Consider the following 21,211-nt stretch of genomic DNA (forward strand, 5'->3'; position numbering starts at 1 on the left):
TCCTTGACCCATGTGGAGCTGGCCCACGTGCAGTGCTGATGCATGTGAGGAGTGCCGTGCCACGCGGGGGTGTCCCCGTGTAGGAGAGCCCCATGCACAAGGAGTGCACCCCATAAGGAGAGCCACCCAGTGTGAAAGAAAGTGCAGCCTGTCCAGGAATGGCACCGCACACACAGAGAGCTGACACAACAAGATGACGCAACAAAAAGAAACACAAATTCCCGTGCTGCTGACAACAACAGAAGCGGACAAAGAAGACGCAGCAAATAGACACAGAGAACAGACAGCCGGGGTGGGGGGGGGGGTAGGGGAGATAAATAAATAAATAAATAAATAAATCTTAAAAAAAAAAAGGGGGGGGGTAAATAAATAAAAATAAATCTCAAAAAAAATTTTTTTTTATAAGGAAGGGTAAAGGCCCCTGAATAAAACGAAACTATCTTGAAAAAGAATGAAGTTGGAGGACGCACACTTCCCAATTTTAAGACTTACTACAAAGCCACAGTATTCAAAACAGCATAAGTACTGGCATAAAGACAGACATACAGATCCAAGGGTGCAAACTGGGAGTTCAGTAATCAACCCTCATATTTATAGCCAACTGATTTTTGACAAGGAGACAAAGACAACTCAAGGGGGAAAGAATAGTCTCTTCATCAAATGGTGCTGGAAAAACTTGATGTCCATATGCATAAGAATGATGGTGGATTCTTATCTCATGGCATATAGAAAAAAATGAACTCAAAATATATTAAAGACAAATATAATGACCACAAATATAAAACTGCTAGGAAAAAAAAAAATAGGGAAGTATGTTCAGGACTTTGTATTAGGCACAGGGTTTAAAATTCAGAATATATAAAGAAATCCTTCAACTCAACAAAAAGGACAAACAACTCAATTTAAAAATGGGCAAAACTATTATCTCCAAGGAAGATATACAAATAGCTAAGAAGCACATGAAAAGATGCTCAAAATCAAAACCACAAGATATCATTTCACACCCACTAAAATAGCTGCTGTTAACAAAATGGAAAATACCAAGTGTTGGAGATGTGGAGAAATAGGAACACTCATTCATTGCTGGTGAGAATGTAAAACGGTGGAGCCTCTATGGGAGACTGGAAGTCCTCAGAAAGTATACATGTACCATATTACCTGGCAATCCCACTTACAGGTATATACCCAAAAGAACTGAAAGGAGGGACTTGAACAGATAATTGCTCTCCAAAATTCATGGGGCATTATTCACAACGGCCAAATAATGGAAGCCACCCACATGTTCATCAACTCATGAATGGATAAACAAAACATATATACACCATGGAATATTATCCAGCTGTAAAAAGGAATGAAGTTCAGATACATGCAATAACATGGATAAACCTTGAAGACATTGTGTTGAGTGAAATAATCCATGCACAAAAGGACAAATATTGAATGATTTCACTGAGATGAAGTAATCAGAGTAAGAGAACCGAGTCAGCATCTAGACTATAGGTTTCCAGAGGATGGGTGGGGATAGGGAATAGGGAGTTAAGGCTTAAACCATACAGACATTTGGAACAATGGAAAAAGTTTTGGTTTTAGATGGTGGTGATGGTAGCACAACATTGTGAATGTAATTAATCACACTAAAAATGTACATCTGAATGTTGTTTAAAAGTGGAAATGTTAGATTGCATATATGTTAATAATAAAATTTTTTTAAAAATCCATGGAGAGGAGGTGAGGCAAGATGGCATCTGAGTGAGTGCACCTCATAATCTCTCCTGCAAGTAGGGTCGGAGTCCTGCTGGACCAGGCTGTTTTGGGTGTTTGCCAGGCAGGAGGTGTCTGGATGTCGATTTGGTGGGACGGTGACAGAGGAGATTCTTGCAAGAGGTAGAATTTTGGGTCTCTTGCACGGAGGTCAGAGGTTGTGGGTGGGACCCTTCCCCCTGGGGCTGGCGGCCTGGCTGCTGCGATTCCTGAAGGCTTTGTTGAGCTGGGGTTTTCCCAAGCCCCCAGCAGGCTGTTTGAGGGGCTTGCAGGGCGGGAGGTGTCTGGACATCGATTTGGTGAGACAGTGACGGAGGAGATCCTTGTGAGAGGTGGAATTTTGGGTTTCTAACACAAAAGTCAGAAGTTGTGGGTGGAGCCCCTCCCCCTAGGGCTGGCGGCCCAGCCGCGGCAATCCCTGGGATCTTTGCTGTGCTGGGGTGTTCCCAAACCCTGAGTGGGCTGTTTCAGGAGCTTGCAGGGCAGGAAGTGTCTGGATGTTGATTTGGTGAGACAGTGACAGAAGAGATTCTTGCAAGAGGTGGAATTTTGGGTTACTGACACGGAGGTCAGAAGTTGTGGGTGGGAACCCTCCTCCTAGGGTGGGCGGCCTGGCCACTGCGATCCCTGAAGGCTTTGTTGTGCTGCAGTGTTCCCAGGCCCTGTGTTAACTGGATGCATGGTTCCCAGGTCTGTGTCCCCTAAATCCTGGTGGCCCACGCTCCAGAGACTCACACACCCTGAGTCTAATATCACGGACTTCCCATCCCTGAATCCACCGTGCCCTGAGGTCCTTGATTACCCTAGCCCTAGGCGTTTTGTGTTTTTTTTTTCTTTCTTCTCTCTCTCTCCTTGAACTTGGAGGAGTGTACCAGCTGACTTGGGGAGAATCTGGGAAGAAAGGAGAGGCGAATCTGCTGAGAAAGTCCAATTTACTTAAACGTCCTGGGATAGGAACCTTGGTCTGGGAGAAGGTAGAGTCACAAAAACAATTAGACCTCTCCTAGCACACCTAAGGGGGAGGGACTGTAGGAGGTGCTATCCAAGCTTTCAATGACATTTGGGGTTTCTGGTGAGGTGTATGTAGGTCCTCTCACGCAGGAAATAAAGTCATAGTCTTCTGTGTTGAGTTGGTTTAACAAGGACCTACTTAAATCTCCTACAGGACTTCTCAGGCAGCTTTCCTGCTGCTCTGGGAAAGACAGAAGTGAGGAAAGGAGAAAGGGGGAAGGCCAGATCTCTAAGTGTATTATTTAACTGCAAAGAAGATTCCTAGCTTGAAATGTTGGTTCTTTTTTTTTTCTGGTGTGGTTGCTAATATTGCATTGTCTCCTGGTCCTTTCTCCTGTTTCATCCCCCAAGGTCCTTTTTCATTTATTTAGTTTTTTCCTCTTTTTCTTTTTCTTTTTTGTCCCCCCCCCTTTCTTTGCCCCCCCCTTTTCTCCTCTTTTCTCTCTTTTTCTTTTTTTAATTTTATTTTCTGTATATAATAGGTGCTGCAGGGAGCGCTTCACATTTGCTGTGTTTCCTTATCCTCCATTTCCTCTTTTCTGTGTGCATTGATTTTGGCCACCTACACTATCCCCTTTCCCCCACATCTTTCTATCCTTCATCATCTGCTGTTTCTCTTACATTCTACCTCCCTTTCTTTGGCCCCCAAATTGTCTTTTTATTTCTAATACCTTTGTTCTGTTTTCTGTCTCTTATCCACTCTTGATATTATTGTTTTTCTTTTCTCTCTCCCTCTCTCATGAAAACACTGGCCTTTTAATTCATACTATATTCCTCCCCATATTCAGTTAACTATCTCATTATAGATACTCTACTTAATACTATTACACTACACAACTTACATGAGTCTAATATTCATTCTCCTAGATCTCACATTGTTGCTCTGTTAACATTTATTACCAATACTACTTTACACATTTTCTTTTCTTACTCATTTTGCTTTCCCTGGCCCTAATATTTTCCTTCAAAGTGAACTTAGCCAGCAACAAGAAAATAGAGTAAGAAGAACAAAATGAAAGAGAGAAGACATAACACTTACGCAAGAACAACAACTAATTAATCCCCAAGACTAGACAAAGAAGTTAAGGAACTGATTAAACCCGTCAAGATAAAATGATGACCAGACAGCAACAAAAAACTACAAACGAAACCAATAATCAGGAAAACATGGCAGAATCCAATGAACAAACTAAAAACCAGGAAGAGGAACAGAACATTGGACAAGTAATTAAAGATCTCAAAACATATATTAGTGACCAACTTAATGAAGTAAAGGAAGAGATTAACAATATGAAGAAAACACTTGGAGAGGAAATTGCAGACATACACAAAAAGAGATATGATGGTGGTGAACACCACAGTTCAAGAAATCAAAAATACACCCTCAGCAAATAGCAGCAGATTAGAAGAGGCAGAGGAGAGAATTAGTGACGTGGAAGACAGTATATCTGAAATCAAACAGATAGTAGAACTGATTGATAAAAAGATAGGAAAAATCCAGCTGGGACTTAGGGACCTGAATGACAATGCAAAACACACAAACATACTTATTATAGGTATCCCAGAAGGAGAAGAGAAGGGAAAGGGGACAGAAGGGGTGTTGGAGGAAATAATGGCTGAAACTTCCCAAATCTACTGAGAGAGATGGATGTACATGTCCAGGAAGGACAACACACCCCCAAAAATCATAAACCCCAACAGGCCCACCCCAAGACATATACTTGTCAAATTATCCAATGCTTAAGACAAAGAGAACATTGTAAAAGCAGCAAGAGAAAAGAGAACCATCACATACAAGGGAGGCTCCATAAGATTAAGTGCTGATTTCTCATCTGAACCATGGAGGCAAGAAGGCAGAGGTATGATATAGTCAAGGTACTAAAGGAAAAAATTTCCAACGAAGAATATTCTACCCAGCTAAACTAGCATTCAAAAATGATGGAGAGTTCAAAATATTCACAGATAAACAGAAATTAAAAGAGTATGCCAATAAGAACCCTGACCTTCAAGAAATACTAAAGGGAGTTCTGCAGGAAGAAAGAAAAAAACAGGAGAGGTAGAGTTGGAGGAGAGCTTAAGAGCAACAAAAAAGACAAAAAGAGAAGGAAAAAAAACCAAACAAACAAAATATGACAAACACAAGTACAAAAAAATTTGGCTAACATAAATAATTCCTTGAAAGTAATAACACTGAATGTCAATGGATTAAACTTACCTGTCAAAAGATTCAGACTGGAATATTGGATAAGGAAATATGACCCATCTATATGCTATCTACAAGAAACACATTTTAGACCCAGGGATTCATGGAGGTTGAAAGTGAATGGCTGGAAAACAATCTTACAAGCAAACAATAACCAAAAAAAGGCAGGAGTAGCTATATTAATATCAGACAAAATAGACTTTAAATGTGAAAGAATTGTGAGAGCAAAGATAGATACTACATATTAGTGAAAGGAATAATCTTTCAAGAAGAACGAACAATCATAAATATTTATGCTCCTAACAAGGGCGCCTCCAAATATGTGAGGCAAACAATGGAAAAACAAAGTGAAAGAATAGGTGCCTCTACAATTATAGCGGGAGACTTTAATAAACCACTATCAACTTTGGACAGAACATCTCAAAAGAGAATCAGTAAAGAAACAAAAACTTTGAACAGTATATTAGAGGAGCTGGATCTAATAGACATATACAGATCATTACACCCGAATACAACAGGATATACATTTTTCTCAAGTGCACATGGATCATTCTCCAAGATAGACCATATGCTAGGCCACAAAGACAGGGTCAATGAATTCAGAAAGATCGAAATCATACAAAATAATATCTCTGACCACAGTGAAGTGAAGCTGGAAATCTGCAAGGGCCAGAGGCCCAGATTTCATATTCAAGATATGGAAATTAAACAGCACACTCTTAGAAAAACAGTGGGTCAAAGAAGAAATCTCAAAAGAAATTAATAACTACTTTGAAACTAATGAAAATGATGACACAACATACCAAAACTTATGGGATGCAGCAAAAGCAGTACTGAGAGGGAAATATATAGCCATAAATTCATACATCAAAAAAGAAGAGAAAAATTGAAGAACGAACTGCACATTTGGAGGAATTAGTAAAAAAACAACAAAATAATCCCACAGGAGGAAGAAAGAAAGAAATAACAAAGATAAGAGCAGAACTAAATGAAATAGAAAATAAGAAAGCAGTTGAAAAGATAAACAAAACCAAGAGCTGGTTCTTTGAGAAGATCAATAAAATTGACAAACCCTTAGCGAGACTAACAAAGAGAAAAAGAGAGAAGATGCAAATAAACAAAATAAGAAATGAGAAAGGAGATATCACCACTGACCCCACAGAAATAAAGACTATCATAAGAGGATACTTTGAAAAACTATATTCCAACAAAAAGGACAATTCAGAGGAAATGGACAAATTCCTAGAAATACATAAGCAGCCTATATTGACGAAAGAAGAAATTGATGATCTCAACAAACCAATCACAAGTAAAGAGATAGAACAGTCATTAAAAACATCCCAACTAAGAAGAGCCCAGGGCCAGATGGCTTCACAGGTGAATTCTACAAAACATTCCAGAAAGAACTAATGCCAATTGTGCGGAAACTTTTCCAAAAAACCAAAACAGAAGGAACATTACCTAACTCATTCTATGATGCCAACATTACCCTAGTGCCAAAGTCAAACAAAGACACCACAAGAAAGGAAAATTATAGACCAATTTCTCTAATGAACCAAGACGCAAAATCCTCAACAAAATACTTGCTAACCATATCCCAACAACACATTAAATGAATTATACACCATGACCAAGTGGGATTCATTCCGGGTATGCAAAGATGGTTCAACATAAGAAAATCAATCAATGTAATACACCATATAAACAGAAGGAAGGGGGAAAAAAATCACGATTCTATCTATAGATGCAGAAAAAGCATTTGACAAAATACAGCACCCTTTCTTGATAAAAACACTGCAAAAGATTATTTGTACAAGGAAGGGATAAAATGGGGGCATAGGGTTACCTTTGGATGGGGCTTTGCAGGCTTGAAGGGGGCTAGGGATGGGAGGATGGGTAATATTGCCCAAGAAATTGGGGGGAGGGTGGGGCAACATACAAACATAGAAGACTGTCAGGTATTTGGTTGAAAGTATAATGCTGAGAAAATTTTTTCAAAAATATAATAAGGAAGGTTACCTGTTTAAGATGCTTAAAGGGGATAATCTGATGCAGGACAGGCTCCTAGGGAGTATGTGAATGCTCATTTTGCCATAGTGGGTTATATCATTGGATAGAGACCCATATAATGAGAGTGAAGGTATACCCACATCCTGGGGAGGACTGATGTTCTCAAATAGAGAGAATTGTATCTCTCTAGAGAAATGGTGGCTCCCAGTGCATTAGGGCAGTTGAGCATGTCAAGCCCTCAACACTGTTGCAAGTATCTCTGAACATGGCCCTTCAAGCAATGAAGATTGACTGTCACTGTGGGCCCTAAGGGGAGGGGGAAAGAGGTATTGAATAGATGGAACCAATGTAACTGTGTGGGCAATAGAACTGTTCCTCAAGAGTACACAAGGATGGATATGACATGTTAAATTACACCAAAAATATATAGGGGCTGATAAGCTAAAAGGTAAAACATAATGTAAAACATAAGATAACTAAAAATTTAGAAAATTGTATAGTCTAAAATATAAACCTTGTTTGAAAGCTATTGTCTCAATAACTGTACATCATTTTCAGTAAATATGAATATGTAAAAAGATTATTGCTGTGGAAGGGAAAAGGGTTTTATGTTGGATATGTATATTGTATATATGAGTTACTGTGATCTAAAACCTTTGTAAAGGTAAGCTTAATAATTAGGAGAAAAAAAAGAAAAAGATAGTACATAGACACTGAGGAAATGATGGAAGTAGTTGCCTTGCCAATTTGCATATAGGGCAACACTTATTGCAGAGATGGAAGGCAAAATATCAAAAAGCTTTTGCATTTTTAAATTTTTTGATACCCCAATTTATTTTTACCTTAATTTTTCTAAATTAATATGTATTCCATATTTAAGCTTTAAACTCATCACTATATTCCATTTTACTATTAATGGCACCTGGCAATATATTGGGCTTCACTTTTGAAGAAGTTTTGGATCACAGAGAGGTTCAACAATGGCAGGGGAGGAATACTGGTGTGGGATGTTGACAGGGGACACATGGTTGGCAGGGAGTTCTCCAGGGCATATATCCAAGGTATATAATAATATTTGGATATTTTCATAGTGGTTACAATTAAAAACAACAACTGAGGGAGTGCTGAGTTTCTAGCCAGGGGAGCTCAATCACAGTCCCTAAAGGAACAGCAACAATCCCCCAAGTGCAACGGCAAAGACCAAAAAAGAAGAAAGGTCCAACAATGAGCCCTTGATACTAATGACTATGCTTGTGATCCTGTGCACCAGAAGTAAGAACAAGGCCTAGAGCTTCAGGGTGCCTAAGAGTTCCCTCCTGAGAGCCTGTGTTGCTCAAATGTGGCCAGTCTCGAAGCCAAACTCAGCATGTAAATGCGTTGCCTTCCCCCCAGCATGGGACATGGGTCCCAGTGATGAGCCTCCCTGATGCCGAGGGATTACTACCAAGTACCAGCTGATGATGTAACTAGAAAATGACCTTGAATAAAAGGGTCAACTCGGACCAGCAGAATATCTTAGTCTACATATAATATCAGGAGTTAAAAATGCTTTTTGACCTGAATAAAAGGGGGAAATGGAAAGGACAAATGAGTTTATATGGGTATGAGTCTCCAAAAAGAGCTGGGAGGTTATCAGAGGGGTTATCAGAGGTGCCCTTATGCACACCTAAGCAGAGTCCCAACGACAGATAAAGTAGATACAACCCCAGGTATTGGTTCTTCTGAGGGCTACAGAGACCCACCGGTTTTATGGTCATGGCAGATGGAGTTCAGTGCCATCTCAGTTGGCCCTACTTTGGAGTTTGTGTTTCTGTGTGATGGAGCTAAACTTAGATGTGATCTTTGTCCACAAGTCTCTCCTGTTACTTTAATTTTTTATTTTATTTTTTTTAAGATTTATTTACTTGTCTCCCCTCCCTCTGCCCCGGTTGTCTGTTCTCCGTCTATTCACTGTGTCTTCTTCTTTGTCTGCTTCTGTTGTCAGCGGCACGGGAATCTGTGTTTTTGTTGTTGTTGTGGCATCATCTTGCTGCATCAGCTCTCCGTGTGTGCGGCGCCATTCCTGGGCAGGCTGCACTTTGTTTCGCGCCGGGCGGCTCTCCTTATGTGGCGCACTCCTTGTGCGTGGGGCTCCCCTACATGGGCACTCCTTGCACACATCAGCTTGGCAGGGCACTCCTTGCACACATCAGCACTGCGCATGGGCCAGCTCCACATGGGTAAAGGAGGCCCGGGGTTTGAACCGCAGACCTCCCCTCACAAGCCTTTCCTGCTACTTTACTGGAATTGTAGTTGGTGCTGGGGTTTAATGTATACCCAGGGGACCTGAATCTCTGGACTGACCATGTGATAGCTAGGCCCTGTGCCTCAACAGACTTGCAACTCCCAAAGTCTGGTTTATTGGACTTACCCCACTCAGCTAACATAGAGGTGAAGAAGGTCAACCACCACACCAGGGAGCCAAGAGTGCCTACAGCTGAAAGCAGGAGAATTACATACAGCATCCATGTGGAATCTAAGCCCCTCTTGATATAGATGTGGAGTGGACACAACCATTCTAAGGTCCACAGGATGGAGGAATAGAGTATGGATTAGAGTGGACTTACTGATAGTCTATTCATGAACTATTGTGATTAGTAATAGAAGAAAATGTGGCAATGGTGTGGAGAAAGTGGCCATGGTGGCTGCTAGGGGTAGGGAGTGGGAGGATATGTGATGTGGGGGCATTTTTGGGACTTGGAGTTGTCCTGGGTGGTGCTGCAGGGACAGTTACTGGACATTGTATGTCCTCCCATGGCCCACTGAGTGGACTGTGGGAGAGTGTGGGCTATGATGCGGACCATTGACCATGAGGTACAGCGGTGCTCAGAGATGTATTCACCAAATGCAATGAATGTCTCATGATGATGGAGGAGGTTGTTGTTATGGGGGGAGTAGTGGGGTGAGGAGGGTGGGGGTTTATGGGGACCTCATATTTTTTGAATGTAACATTAAAAAAATACAAAAAAATAAGCAAAAAAAAATCAATGGAATTACATACTACAAACAAAAACTCTTAACTATGGACTATAGTTAATAGTACAGTTATAAAAATATACTTTTATGAATTTTAACAAATGTTACCACACCAATGCAAGGTATTAATAATAGGGTAGTGTATGGGAATCCTGTATTTTATGCAGTTTTCTGTAAACCCACAACTTCTCTAACAACAACAACGGCACATTTATAAAAAAGACTCGACATCTGTCATTAATTTATCATTTAATATAAATGCTGACAGAAAGCAGATAAAGACTTTATAGACAGTTTCATATATTTACAAACCAAAAGGTGAATCGCCTCCTTCTACTCGTTAAAATAATCCTTTTATCTGCAACTCATAGGAGCCTTAAATGCTAAGTTGGAGCAACATGAGGGTGAGTCAGTTTCCAAGGTAATGACGGGAACAGCATCTTAACAAAATGTGGTATCTTTGATATAAACATGCACACAAATAATACAAAATTGAAAAAGATGGCCCTAATCCTCTCAAATTCTGTAGTAAATGGAACATGTACTTAATGACAGTGTTGCTGCTGCCCTAAACAACTTCCTACTAGTATTTTTTTTCCACTTTGCTAGTTTTGAAGGCTGTTTAAAAACTGGAAATATAAACAGATTAATAAAGAGAGGAAATGGTCCATTTCAAACAGGGTTCTCTTTTCTATTCCCAAAGAACTTTCAGGAGATTAAGTCTTCAAATAAGATTTCACAGTTTGCTAGATGCTACAAAATTATTCACAGCTTGTGAAATTCCAACCCATTATTTTTGTCTTCACTTTTGTTCAAGTTGGAAACTTGGAAAGGTAAAATTTAACAACATCCAGCAATTTAAAGATCAGTTGTCTTTTTAAGGCTCTAAATTTTTATTTCTGAACAGGTGGGTGGAGGCAGGCAAGAAAGAGAGCTGAAGCAAGAAAATAAAAACAGGAATGCAAGAGAACTTTTTAAAAGTGATATTTGTGTAGCACTGATTTTGAGACAGGGCATAATAAATTCTCACTACCCAAAACTGTAAGTGATTTCATGAAATCACCTATAACCTGACTCAAATCTCATGGGCTCCTTTATTAACCTAGATTATTTCTGTTTTGTTAAATATACCTCTGCAGGGCACAATCACATACAATCAATACGATTGGTAAATTACATAAGCTCTATCCCAAGCAAATATGCATCAATGTTAAGTTATTTTAAAAAACCCAACAAAAAATAAAATCCACCCAAAAAGGTGATAATGACTGTAGAATGTCTCGGGGAGACTGTAATGAGCTTTAAGACCAAATTCACCATAGTCAGAGAAAAGGGGTAGCAGGGGTAACAAGGGAAAGAAAGCACATACACGAAGAGGAATCTCACAACTGGAAAATGTTTAAGTGGATGAAAGTTATGTTCACTATTTTAATTTACCTTTTCCATTGCTCTGTTCCAAAAAGTCATAGATTCATTAAGAAAATAATGAGGCCTATAGACCAATGGGGGAAAATGTCCTCCTGAGTTCTTTGCATTCGCAGGGAAGAAGAATGAAATGGAGATGATAATATTTAGGCAAGGCAACAATATACCTGAAAAAGTAGCTTTTAAGGACAGAGTCTTAGTTGAACAAACCAATGTAAAAATGATAAGCAGAGCTTAAAATGCCTTTAATTCAGAGTAATATTTTATGGGGTGATTCAGATATTGTAAGAAGGGTAATCAATCAGTGGGGAGAAATTACACCAATAAGTGGTGATTCAAAAAAAAATTAAGCAACCACTTATCCACCCAACAGTTTGTTTCTACCCTTTCTTGACCTTTTTGATCAGATGGAGTGGGGGTCAGGGATGGGTACACCTGACAGTTTCCAGTTATAAGATGACTCTAAGTGTATAACCTAGAATGGATGCCAAAGACTTGTGAGCTCCGTCTGCTTAGAGTTTAAAAACAAAACAAAATGAAAAACAAACCAGAAAACCAACCAGTTAACAATGAGACATCAATACAAGAAAATAAGTCACCTTATCTTCTATATAAATATACATTAGGATAATAAATTCCACAGGATTTTATTTTTCTAAAAACACATTTTTTAATACAATGTTGTTTTGAGGTTTAAGTACTCCCCCTTGGGTTATTGTGCCTTATTTTCTTGTAAAAATAAAGGTTATTACTTTAAGGATGTTTTGCTCAGGGATAAAGCTTAGGGGATATTCAGTGTTTGGCTGAAAATCCAGAGGCTCTGAGAACAAGGATTCCAGTGGTAAGTAAGTCCCTTTATCAGAAGTGAATTTCAAAGGTTTGTTGTTTATCCACTTTGTTCAGTACAGTATTAAAAATCCACTTATTGGGATTTATTAGAAGGTGTTACTCCTGGTAATGAAGGTTTCCTATTCTTTATTACTATTAAAAGGTAGTATATAAATCAATTAGAGTCTACTACTTGTGAAAACATTTTTAGCAATTACAGAAAATGAAACCTTAACATCCAATTCTTAAATTATTATTTACTACAATAATACCTTTTGGCAAAACAGCTTTTTCAAGTGGCTGAGAAAAGCTGAATTTGAGGATTCTTGTTTTTGTTACTGTAATCTACCTACAACGCCCAATATGCCAATACAGCAGGAAAATTTTATAAAGCTGAGCTGAAACACAAATATAAAAATCATAGCTGCCCAAGGTAGAAAGGTATAAATGTGGACCAGCAAAATAGGGACTCAGGTAAAATGATGTCAGTAGTAAACTGCTTGCTTGTTCAATCCCTAATGTTGAAAGTGAAACTTTAGTTCAGACCTGCATGATTTTATTTAAAAGAATAGGCAGATTTTTCAGGGGAAGAAGGCATCGTGCAATACTGTAACCATGTATTACCAAGGAAAAATAAACACCTTTAGACTTTTTTTAGGGTAAAAATCTAAGTAAACAGTACAATTAATTGCCAGGCAGCTTAATTTCTCTTAAAGAGTAATTGGACTACAGTTTTTATAAAATGTAAATTATTAAAGGTACTTAAGGATAGATTTTATATATGAAACCTTTACTCAGTTATTTAAAATGAGCAGAAAGAAAGTGGAAGAGATGTTAAGACCTCCACCCATCATTATCTGTTTATGTTACAGCAACTAAATACTGTTTAGTGAAAAGAATCTTTTTCTCCAAATTGAATATAATCTGAACACATAATATAACATGTTCAAGATTTCTTTTACCCAGTCCAATGACTTGATCATAGTAATAACAGATTGTCCTTTAGGCACAAGAAAAATACAAAACAAAACATAAAAACACAGAAAATGCTATCATAGTAAGATAATCTCAAAATAAAGGGAAAAGGGTGAGGACTGCTTACACACAATATTTTAAAAGACGCGATTCACTGGTTTAGAGAAACTGATGAATTTTCATTACTTCTACATTTTATAAGGCCAGCTAACTTTAACAGTTAACTTTGGGTAAATGTACTTGCACAGTACAATAAATTCACAAAGACTTAAAATGGTTTCACAATCAAAATGGCTACTACTTCCCCCAAAACTAAAACAGAGTAAAGCACAAGTCTTTGGCTTTCCTTTAAAGAAAACAGCAGGTTTCCATTCTTAACCAGACCTTTGTTTGCCTACCAGTAGGGCAAATACCACATGTGTGCATCACTGAGTAATAACACCATTAGAAAAGGCAACTTCACAGAAGTTATTGGCTAAGCGAATTCATTTGAATGCTCTGTTTTGAGGCAGCAAACTGTCACTGTTCCAGATTGGGGAGGATGGTGGGTGGGTCAAGGGGGACTGGCAGGATGGAAAAGGATCAGGGAAAAAAAATATGTTCATAAAAAATTTAGGAGCTAAACTTTAAGCTCCAATGCTGAAGATCTATAGAAAGTCTAATGAAGTTACATATTCAAAGTAGCAAATGAGAATCATACCAGTTTTCTGTTCTTTATGCAAAAAAATAAAATAAAATAAATGGGATAGAACAGGAAAAGGGAAGGGAAATAAGATGGGAGAAGGGAATCACCCACATTAATGCTGTACCAAATAATTTTTATATATTCTGAGTAACTGAAGCTCATATTATGGATAGTGTCTTAACATTTAAATACTACTACTAGAAACCTATGCTGTAACTATTTTCATTTGTTTTCATTTTAATTAGAAAAGTAACAAGGAATGGATCTTTGGTCACTTCAGCCTTTCTAAATTACCCAAGAAAGGGCAGTTATTGATCTTATCTTATAACAGTATCTAAAAATAAGGCAAAAGAACTGTATACAAGACAGGACACTAAACCAAGATATGTTATTCCCAGTTCTTGTACTCTTTTACAGAGTTCCTTTGAAAAAAAAAGTAAGTAGAAGTATTATTATATTCCTTGCCATAATAAAATACTGGCTTTATTATCTAAACAGCAGTGAACACAATGCTTGTTATTCCTACCTTAACCCTCTCAGAATTTGTTCAGTCTTCCCTTTGAATTCAGTGAAAGCAAATGAAGTCATCTTTAGAAGACATTAATATTTTAGAGTTAAGTATAAAAGCTGTATTTCCTATCTGATTGGTTTAATGTCTTAACTGTCTCTAAAGGAAAAATAAAGTAAGAAAGCCAAAAAATCAATGCCTTTCACAGACTGACATTAAAAAAAAAAAAAAGCAGTTAAAGAGGTAAGCAGCTATGCCCAAACAGGCCATTTACCCTTACAGTCTCATCTTATCACAAAGTATATCACAGAGAAAAGGAAAAAACCTCACAGACTTTGGGTTTTTATCTCATTCATTCCTAAACCTGCTGATGAGCACTAGGGTAAAAGCTGTACGCATTTTCATGAGGTAAGGCAGAATGACGGAATTTCCAAATAAGTTACAGGCAAAATGGGACAGTATATCATTATTCTGCCTCTCTGCCCAACTAGACTGCCTCTCAAGGGTCGGCCTTGGGAAAGGGAGGGGGGAGGGGGGGACTCTACAGCTAGAATTCAGGCTACAATTTAGGAGATTATTTTTTCCCCAAATTAAAATACTTAAAAAGTGAAAGAGACTATTTTAAGTTTAAACGGTGGGTTTCAGAATAGGAATACTGTATAAATTAATTCCTACTCCTGCCTAACTCACAAAATCATAATGGTGAAAGTGAGAAAGTGTTATTTGAAGAAAGTAAGAACAACAGTAGTTGAGCAATTAGGGGTTTCAACAGATACCCAGAACAGCAATTTACTTGTATTCTGAACTTTAACAAAATCGATACCCTGAAATTCTGTTTTTATGAGTTCCAAATTGAACCACTGATTATAAAATTTAGGAATTATCTGACATGTCCAAAGGAGAAATAACATCTGCCTATACAGAAGGTTGGAGGCCAAGAATGTTGCCTTTTGTGGTTATGCAAAGAAATGAAAAAATCTTGGGACTCTGTCAGACATACAAAAGTTTCTCTCCTTCTCCCAATAAAATTTAAACAGTAAATGTGTAAGATGGTTTAAAGAAAAGAAAAAAAGTCATGCATGAAAGAGGAAAATATGGACATAAACTGAAAAAAACACCTCATCTTCATTCAGTGCTTCTACCTCCCAATCAGTCATTTTATCGCAACAGCTGCGCTCATGCGAAAAAATCCTTAAAACATATCCAATATATATACAGATATAGCTATGTATATATGTATATATATAATATATATATAAATTTTTATTTAAATAAAAAAGAAAGCTCGAATCCCAAGCCAATATGTGTATATCAAATCCTTGACCAGCCAGGTCTGTAGGGCGTAATCAAATTCAATGTGAAATAGTATATAAACACGGTGCCTTGACTGGGCAAATTAAATAATTGCTACTCAAAAGAGTGTTCAGTTTGGACTCTCCTACTGGTAGGCAATGGCAGGACTGTATTACCCTCCCCCCTCCCCCCAATTTGTTTCAGTTAACAGTATGATGGACACAGAGCTTAGACTGAGGTTGTTAAGGCCTCAGCAGGAGTTAAGGGTTAAGAAAAAAAGAAACAAGTAAAATATAAACTCTTGCTTTTACCCAACCAAAGCAATGCAGTAACTTATTACATAACCAGTGCTTTCTGATTTAGTAGTATAATCCAGAAAGGTAAATAAAAATCAGGCAAACGGGACAGGGGACACATGACTATATAAAAAAATCCCCACTAAACTTCTTTTATAAGGTCTTAGTTCGGTATAGATGAGTGGTATCAGAATATGTGCAGCAGAACTAAATAATAATAAAAAAAAATTCTTTCTTACTCTTTTTAACATTTTCACTAAAAAACTTTTCAATATTGTAAAGCCAAGTTTATGAAAACTGATTTCTAGGTTTTTACCTTATCTACTTGTGCTAATGATTCTGAGCAGCAACAACTGATCAATTCATAAATTATCCTAAAGATAAACCTAGCCGGCTTGTATTTGCCAAAGCTTTTTGAAAGTCAGGGCTCCAATATGCAGGGATTTTATTTTATACTTTTGGATTTTGTGAGTAAAACAAAAACATTCACTAAAATAATACAGTTCTGTTCATTTTACATTCAAATTAAGTGTTGCAGTTTTAGAACATGGTTGATGTTCCAGTTTTCGATCATTCTGTGATTTCAGCAGAAGCCCAATCTGAAAAGCAAAGCTCCAAATTTACAACCAGGAGCTCAGTACAGGGCAACATACCAGCCATGTCTTTGCAGTGTGAATAAACTCAATTTCCTAAATCTAGTCAAATTCAAACATTAAATTGACTTTTTTATTATATTAAGAGAATGAAAAGATGTCAGTGGTAATGGAAACAGGGACCTCAAAATGAATTGTCTAGTAATCATTTCTCTGCAAAGTTAAAACAAGAAATAAACTCTCCTAAACAAAACATCAAGTTTTTAATGTCATAAGAAAAACATATTATATATAAAATTAGCATATAGTTTCTGAATAACAACTCTGGGAAAAGTTGGTTTGCTGCACATTTTCTAATAACTCATTCTAATGCTGTTTTTATTTTCTGTTTCTCAAGCACCTCAGAATTCTTAGAAAGGCCAGTGCTTTTTATCTGTTTTAGTTTACGGGGTTCTGAAAGTTGGAAAGATTTAGGAATAAAGAATTATACACTGGGTATGTAATAATACCAAAATACAAGAAAAACCTACTTCATTAAGATCATACAATTAATCAAACAGAGTATATATATAATATCTTTTTTTTTTTTAAAGCCCTGGATCCAAGGCGTCCAAAGTTATTAAAATAAAGTTCATTCACAGAACAAAAACAAATTTAATCTGAATTGCTTGCAGATACTGCTAATTTTCTTTTTCTTTTTCTTAAATTAAAAAATGCATTAATGTGAACTATGTGCAGGGTTTGTTTTTAGTACTGGTGTTTGTGCACATTGCCTCTGGTGCTTTTCCTGGAAATCTCTGACCAATCTTACAGAAAGGTTTAGAAGTTATCTGCTTCCCTACCCCTAAACCCCACAAATTGATTAGGAGCACGAGAAGATAAAAGTAGGACTCTTCATATTTTAGGGAGCAGAGCTGGGTATAACTCCTGATCTCTGGGAGTCATTGTTATCCCCTCCTCCCTCAGGGTCCTCTGAAAGGTTCAGAGAGCTGGTCTTGTTTGATAGGAGGCTGATGTTCTCTTGTGTCAAGGCTGATCCATTCGGTACATCACTGTTAACAGTTAAAAAAAAAATTTGTAATTTAAAAAAAGAGAAAAATGATTATTTAGCAGAATAAAATGAACAGGTCCTTTCTTTTAGTACTATATAAAAATACATGGATATAATCCCAGAATCCTCAGGATTGGGGAATAAAATATAGGCTAGAGTGGACTTACTGGTATTCTACTACAGAATTATTGTGACTCTAGCAATGGAAGAAATTATATCACTGATGTGGAGACAGTAACCACGGGAGTTGCTGAAGGCAGAGAGAGGGAAAAAGAGGTGTAATATGGGGGCATTTTCAGGATTTGGAGTTGTCCTGAATGATATTGTAGGGACAGATGCAGGACATTATATATCCTGCCATGATCCACTGAATGGACTGGGAGAGAGTGTAAACCGCAATGTAAACTATAATCCATGCTGTGCAGCAGTGCTCCAAAATGTATTCATCAATTGCAATGAATGTACCACACTAATGAAAGTAGCTGTTGATGTGGGAAATGAGGGGAGGAGGGGAGTGGGGAGTGGGGCATTGGGAATCTCCTATATACTTTTTCAATGTAACATTTTGTGTGAACTATATATTTTTAAAAATTAAAGAATATATTAAAAAAAAAAGAAGGTATCAGAGATCTCAGATCTCAGCAGACTACTAGTAACAAGTAAAGAGATTGATGTAGTAATCAAAAACCTCCCCACAGAATCCCCTATTCTTACAATGTAACTTTTCTGTAATCGAAAACTTCTCTAAAGTTTATTATATGAAAAAAAAAATATGGATGGATTTCAAACTTTAATTTATAGCTCCATTTCTATACTTTATTTAGCACAGCAGCTGGCAAACTACAGCTTGCCAGCTGCCTATTTTTGTAAATAAAATTTTACTGAAACACAGGTGCTATTTCTTTATGTTATTACTTATGGCTGCTTTCATGCTACAGTGTCAGAGTTTAGTTAATTAGAGACTGTAAGGTCCATATCCAAAATTATTTATTATCTGGCCTTTAAGAAAAGTTTTGCCAACCTCTGTTTTACTAGTTTAACTGTCTAAGAACTTATTTTGAACCCAGGACAATGCACGAATTTAAACAGCTAACACCCAAATCTGAAAGCAAGAAGGCATAGAAATTCTTGTTATTAACTATTAGGACTCAGGACTATGCATCAAAAGTCTCAGAATATCCTAAGGAAAGAATTAAAGATGTGCCAAGACTTAACTACCATGTTTACTGGGCTGTTCATGAATTGGTATGTATCATTTCATACCTGTAGAAGAGTATTAGACGATATGGGATAGACCAAATTAAAAAATGGTAGGGGGGAAGAGGTTAGATTTGTAAAAACCAAGCAAGGGGCTTAAACCCCACTTTTAAAAAAGGCTGAAGAGATTGACATCAAAATGTTGGTTATCTCTGGGTGATAACATTATAATTTTTAAATTTTTTCTTTGTCTTTTTCTAATTTTTTTTGAATTTCCCTATTTTTTGTAATATATTGAAAATAAAGGAAAGGAGGTGCCTTCACTTTTGTTTTTCATTTTAGCATTTTTTAAAACACTGAGTTTACATTACTTTTATAATAAAAAAAAATAAGGCTACATTTAAAATAAATAAAGGAAGGTGAAAAAGAGCTGGAAACAGAAAATTTAATTCATTAGATGTTAACAGATAACTCAACTATGGATCTAACTTCCCTAGGTTTATGTAAAAATATTCTTTTCTCAATGTATACAGGATATTTTAAAAATCATATTTATGAGGGTATTTCGGACATGACTAGATAATATGAAATTTTTCCTGTTTTATGTGTACATAATTAGGCTCAGGAATGTCCCTTTCTTTACCTGAATGTCAATGTAAGGTCCTCAGCTGGAACCTTACTTTGTGTTTCTGGTTGTCCATTTTCTGCTTGCTTACTGGTATTCAATTTGCTTTTTGTGTCCAGAGAACACTGGTTCTCCTTTGAAAAGAGAAGGAAATAAATTCAGTTATGCATAGACAGAAATCTAATGGTGTTAACAGAAGAGACCAACTACAGAAACATAAGCAAACTGATGATCCAGAAATCACGTTTAGTTTTGGAAAATGACCAAAGAAACAGGAAGACCAAAAGAGATAGGTACAAACTTAAGAGAGTACAACACACTTTTACTTACTATCCAAGCTGGAAACACGGGGGAGAATACCTCAAACTAACATGAAGAAATCTCACAGAAAAACAGACAACTTAGAAAGAGCAAACCAAATTATAATATTTATATTTATTGAGAAAATTTGAACATCCAATTTATTTGCTTAAAAGAACATGAAAACTATGCAGCAAAAATCAAATACCATGCAATCTGGGGAATTGGCTTAATCATCTAAGATAAAAAATTTACTAAAATTAATGTTAATACATATCCCTAAGCATATCCCTGGATACAATTCTACAGGAATGAATGTGCAGATTGTATCTCACTCATAACAACAACAAAAAATAGTTCATCAATATCTTAAGAGCTATGAAAACTAGAATATTATTTATATAACTAATATATAAAATATATTTTTTATATAAATAATATGTAAAATGTCTTTATATAACATAATCTTATAGCCAGATAGCAAGCAACTTCCCCTCTGCTTCCCAAACTGATTAATCAGTATGTTTTGAAGAAATTTATTTAAGAATTTCCTATTAATTACCTTGTTTTCCTGAAAAGTGTTTCTTAATGCAGAATCTCAAGACAAAGAACCCACCCAAACCAAATGTGAATGAGGAAAGGAATGATAAAATAGGGAGGCAGGGTATTTTTATGAAACCTATCCTAAGTATTAGACATTTACCTGGGTGCCTTGGAGTGAAGATTCTAGGGAAAGAGCCATGAGTTCTGTGATACACAGAAACTTTTATTTCCCCTTCCCTTGCTTTTCTCACCATAAAACTCACCAAACTCAGTTCCCGGGTTCTCTTTCCAATTTCCCTTTCCACCTGGTGCAGTTCCAAGCTCAACTGCTCACTTGAGATCATTCCAGGCCATTTTGGAGGTGCTGGTGGGGTCTGTGACTGGCCTGCCAGGGTGTTCGCCTCCCTCTGCAACACCAGCCTGTTACTAATAGCCTGAGTGCATAAATCCAAGCACATACAACTCAACACACTTCACACCATACACAGAATGACTAGGCTCAATCTCAGACCACAGCTGTAAAGCTCATCACTCAGGTATTTCCAATTAAAATGATGCAACTATAAGATAGTGTCTCTTTCTTTGAGCAACATTTGAATTTAAAAAAAAAAAAAAAAAAAAGGAAAGAAAAAAATAGGGGTTTCAAACTTAGTGAAAGGCATTAATCATTTAAATTTAGGTATAAGTTACTCTTTTTTCTTCTTATTTGTAAGAGAAGTTAGCTACAAATGTGTATCTTTTCCTCTTATTTTTTGGGGGGTTTTCTCCACAGTAAATCCTGTAATTAATTTTAACGAAACCTCAGTGATTACAACAAACTTTTAATCACAGTAAGTTACGTATGTGGCAAGCTTCCAAATTATATTACTATCTTTTGGGACAGGAAATGGGT

At 37.0% G+C, this 21,211-nt stretch overlaps 1 protein-coding gene across 3 annotated transcripts in view; it reads right to left on the reverse strand.

Moving 5' to 3' along the window:
- Positions 1-17,287: 17,287 nt before the first annotated feature.
- The window catches only part of RC3H1 (ring finger and CCCH-type domains 1), an 88,082-nt gene continuing 84,158 nt past the window's right edge, over positions 17,288-21,211 (reverse strand). Inside the window, exons 18-20 of one of the 3 annotated variants that reach the window (XM_004484763.4) lie at positions 20,583-20,726; positions 19,495-19,610; positions 17,288-17,655 (exon numbers count right to left, since the gene is read on the reverse strand). In XM_004484763.4, coding sequence (XP_004484820.1) covers positions 17,505-17,655; positions 19,495-19,610; positions 20,583-20,726 — 411 coding nt within the window. In that variant the 3' untranslated portion in view covers positions 17,288-17,504. Of the gene's footprint in view, positions 17,656-19,494; positions 19,611-20,582; positions 20,754-21,211 lie in introns of all 3 variants that reach the window. The other 2 variants (XM_004484762.4, XM_058310152.2) reach the window with 2 other exon arrangements.

Source organism: Dasypus novemcinctus, chromosome 13 (genome assembly GCF_030445035.2).
Source record: "Dasypus novemcinctus isolate mDasNov1 chromosome 13, mDasNov1.1.hap2, whole genome shotgun sequence".
Lineage (NCBI taxonomy): Eukaryota > Metazoa > Chordata > Mammalia > Cingulata > Dasypodidae > Dasypus > Dasypus novemcinctus.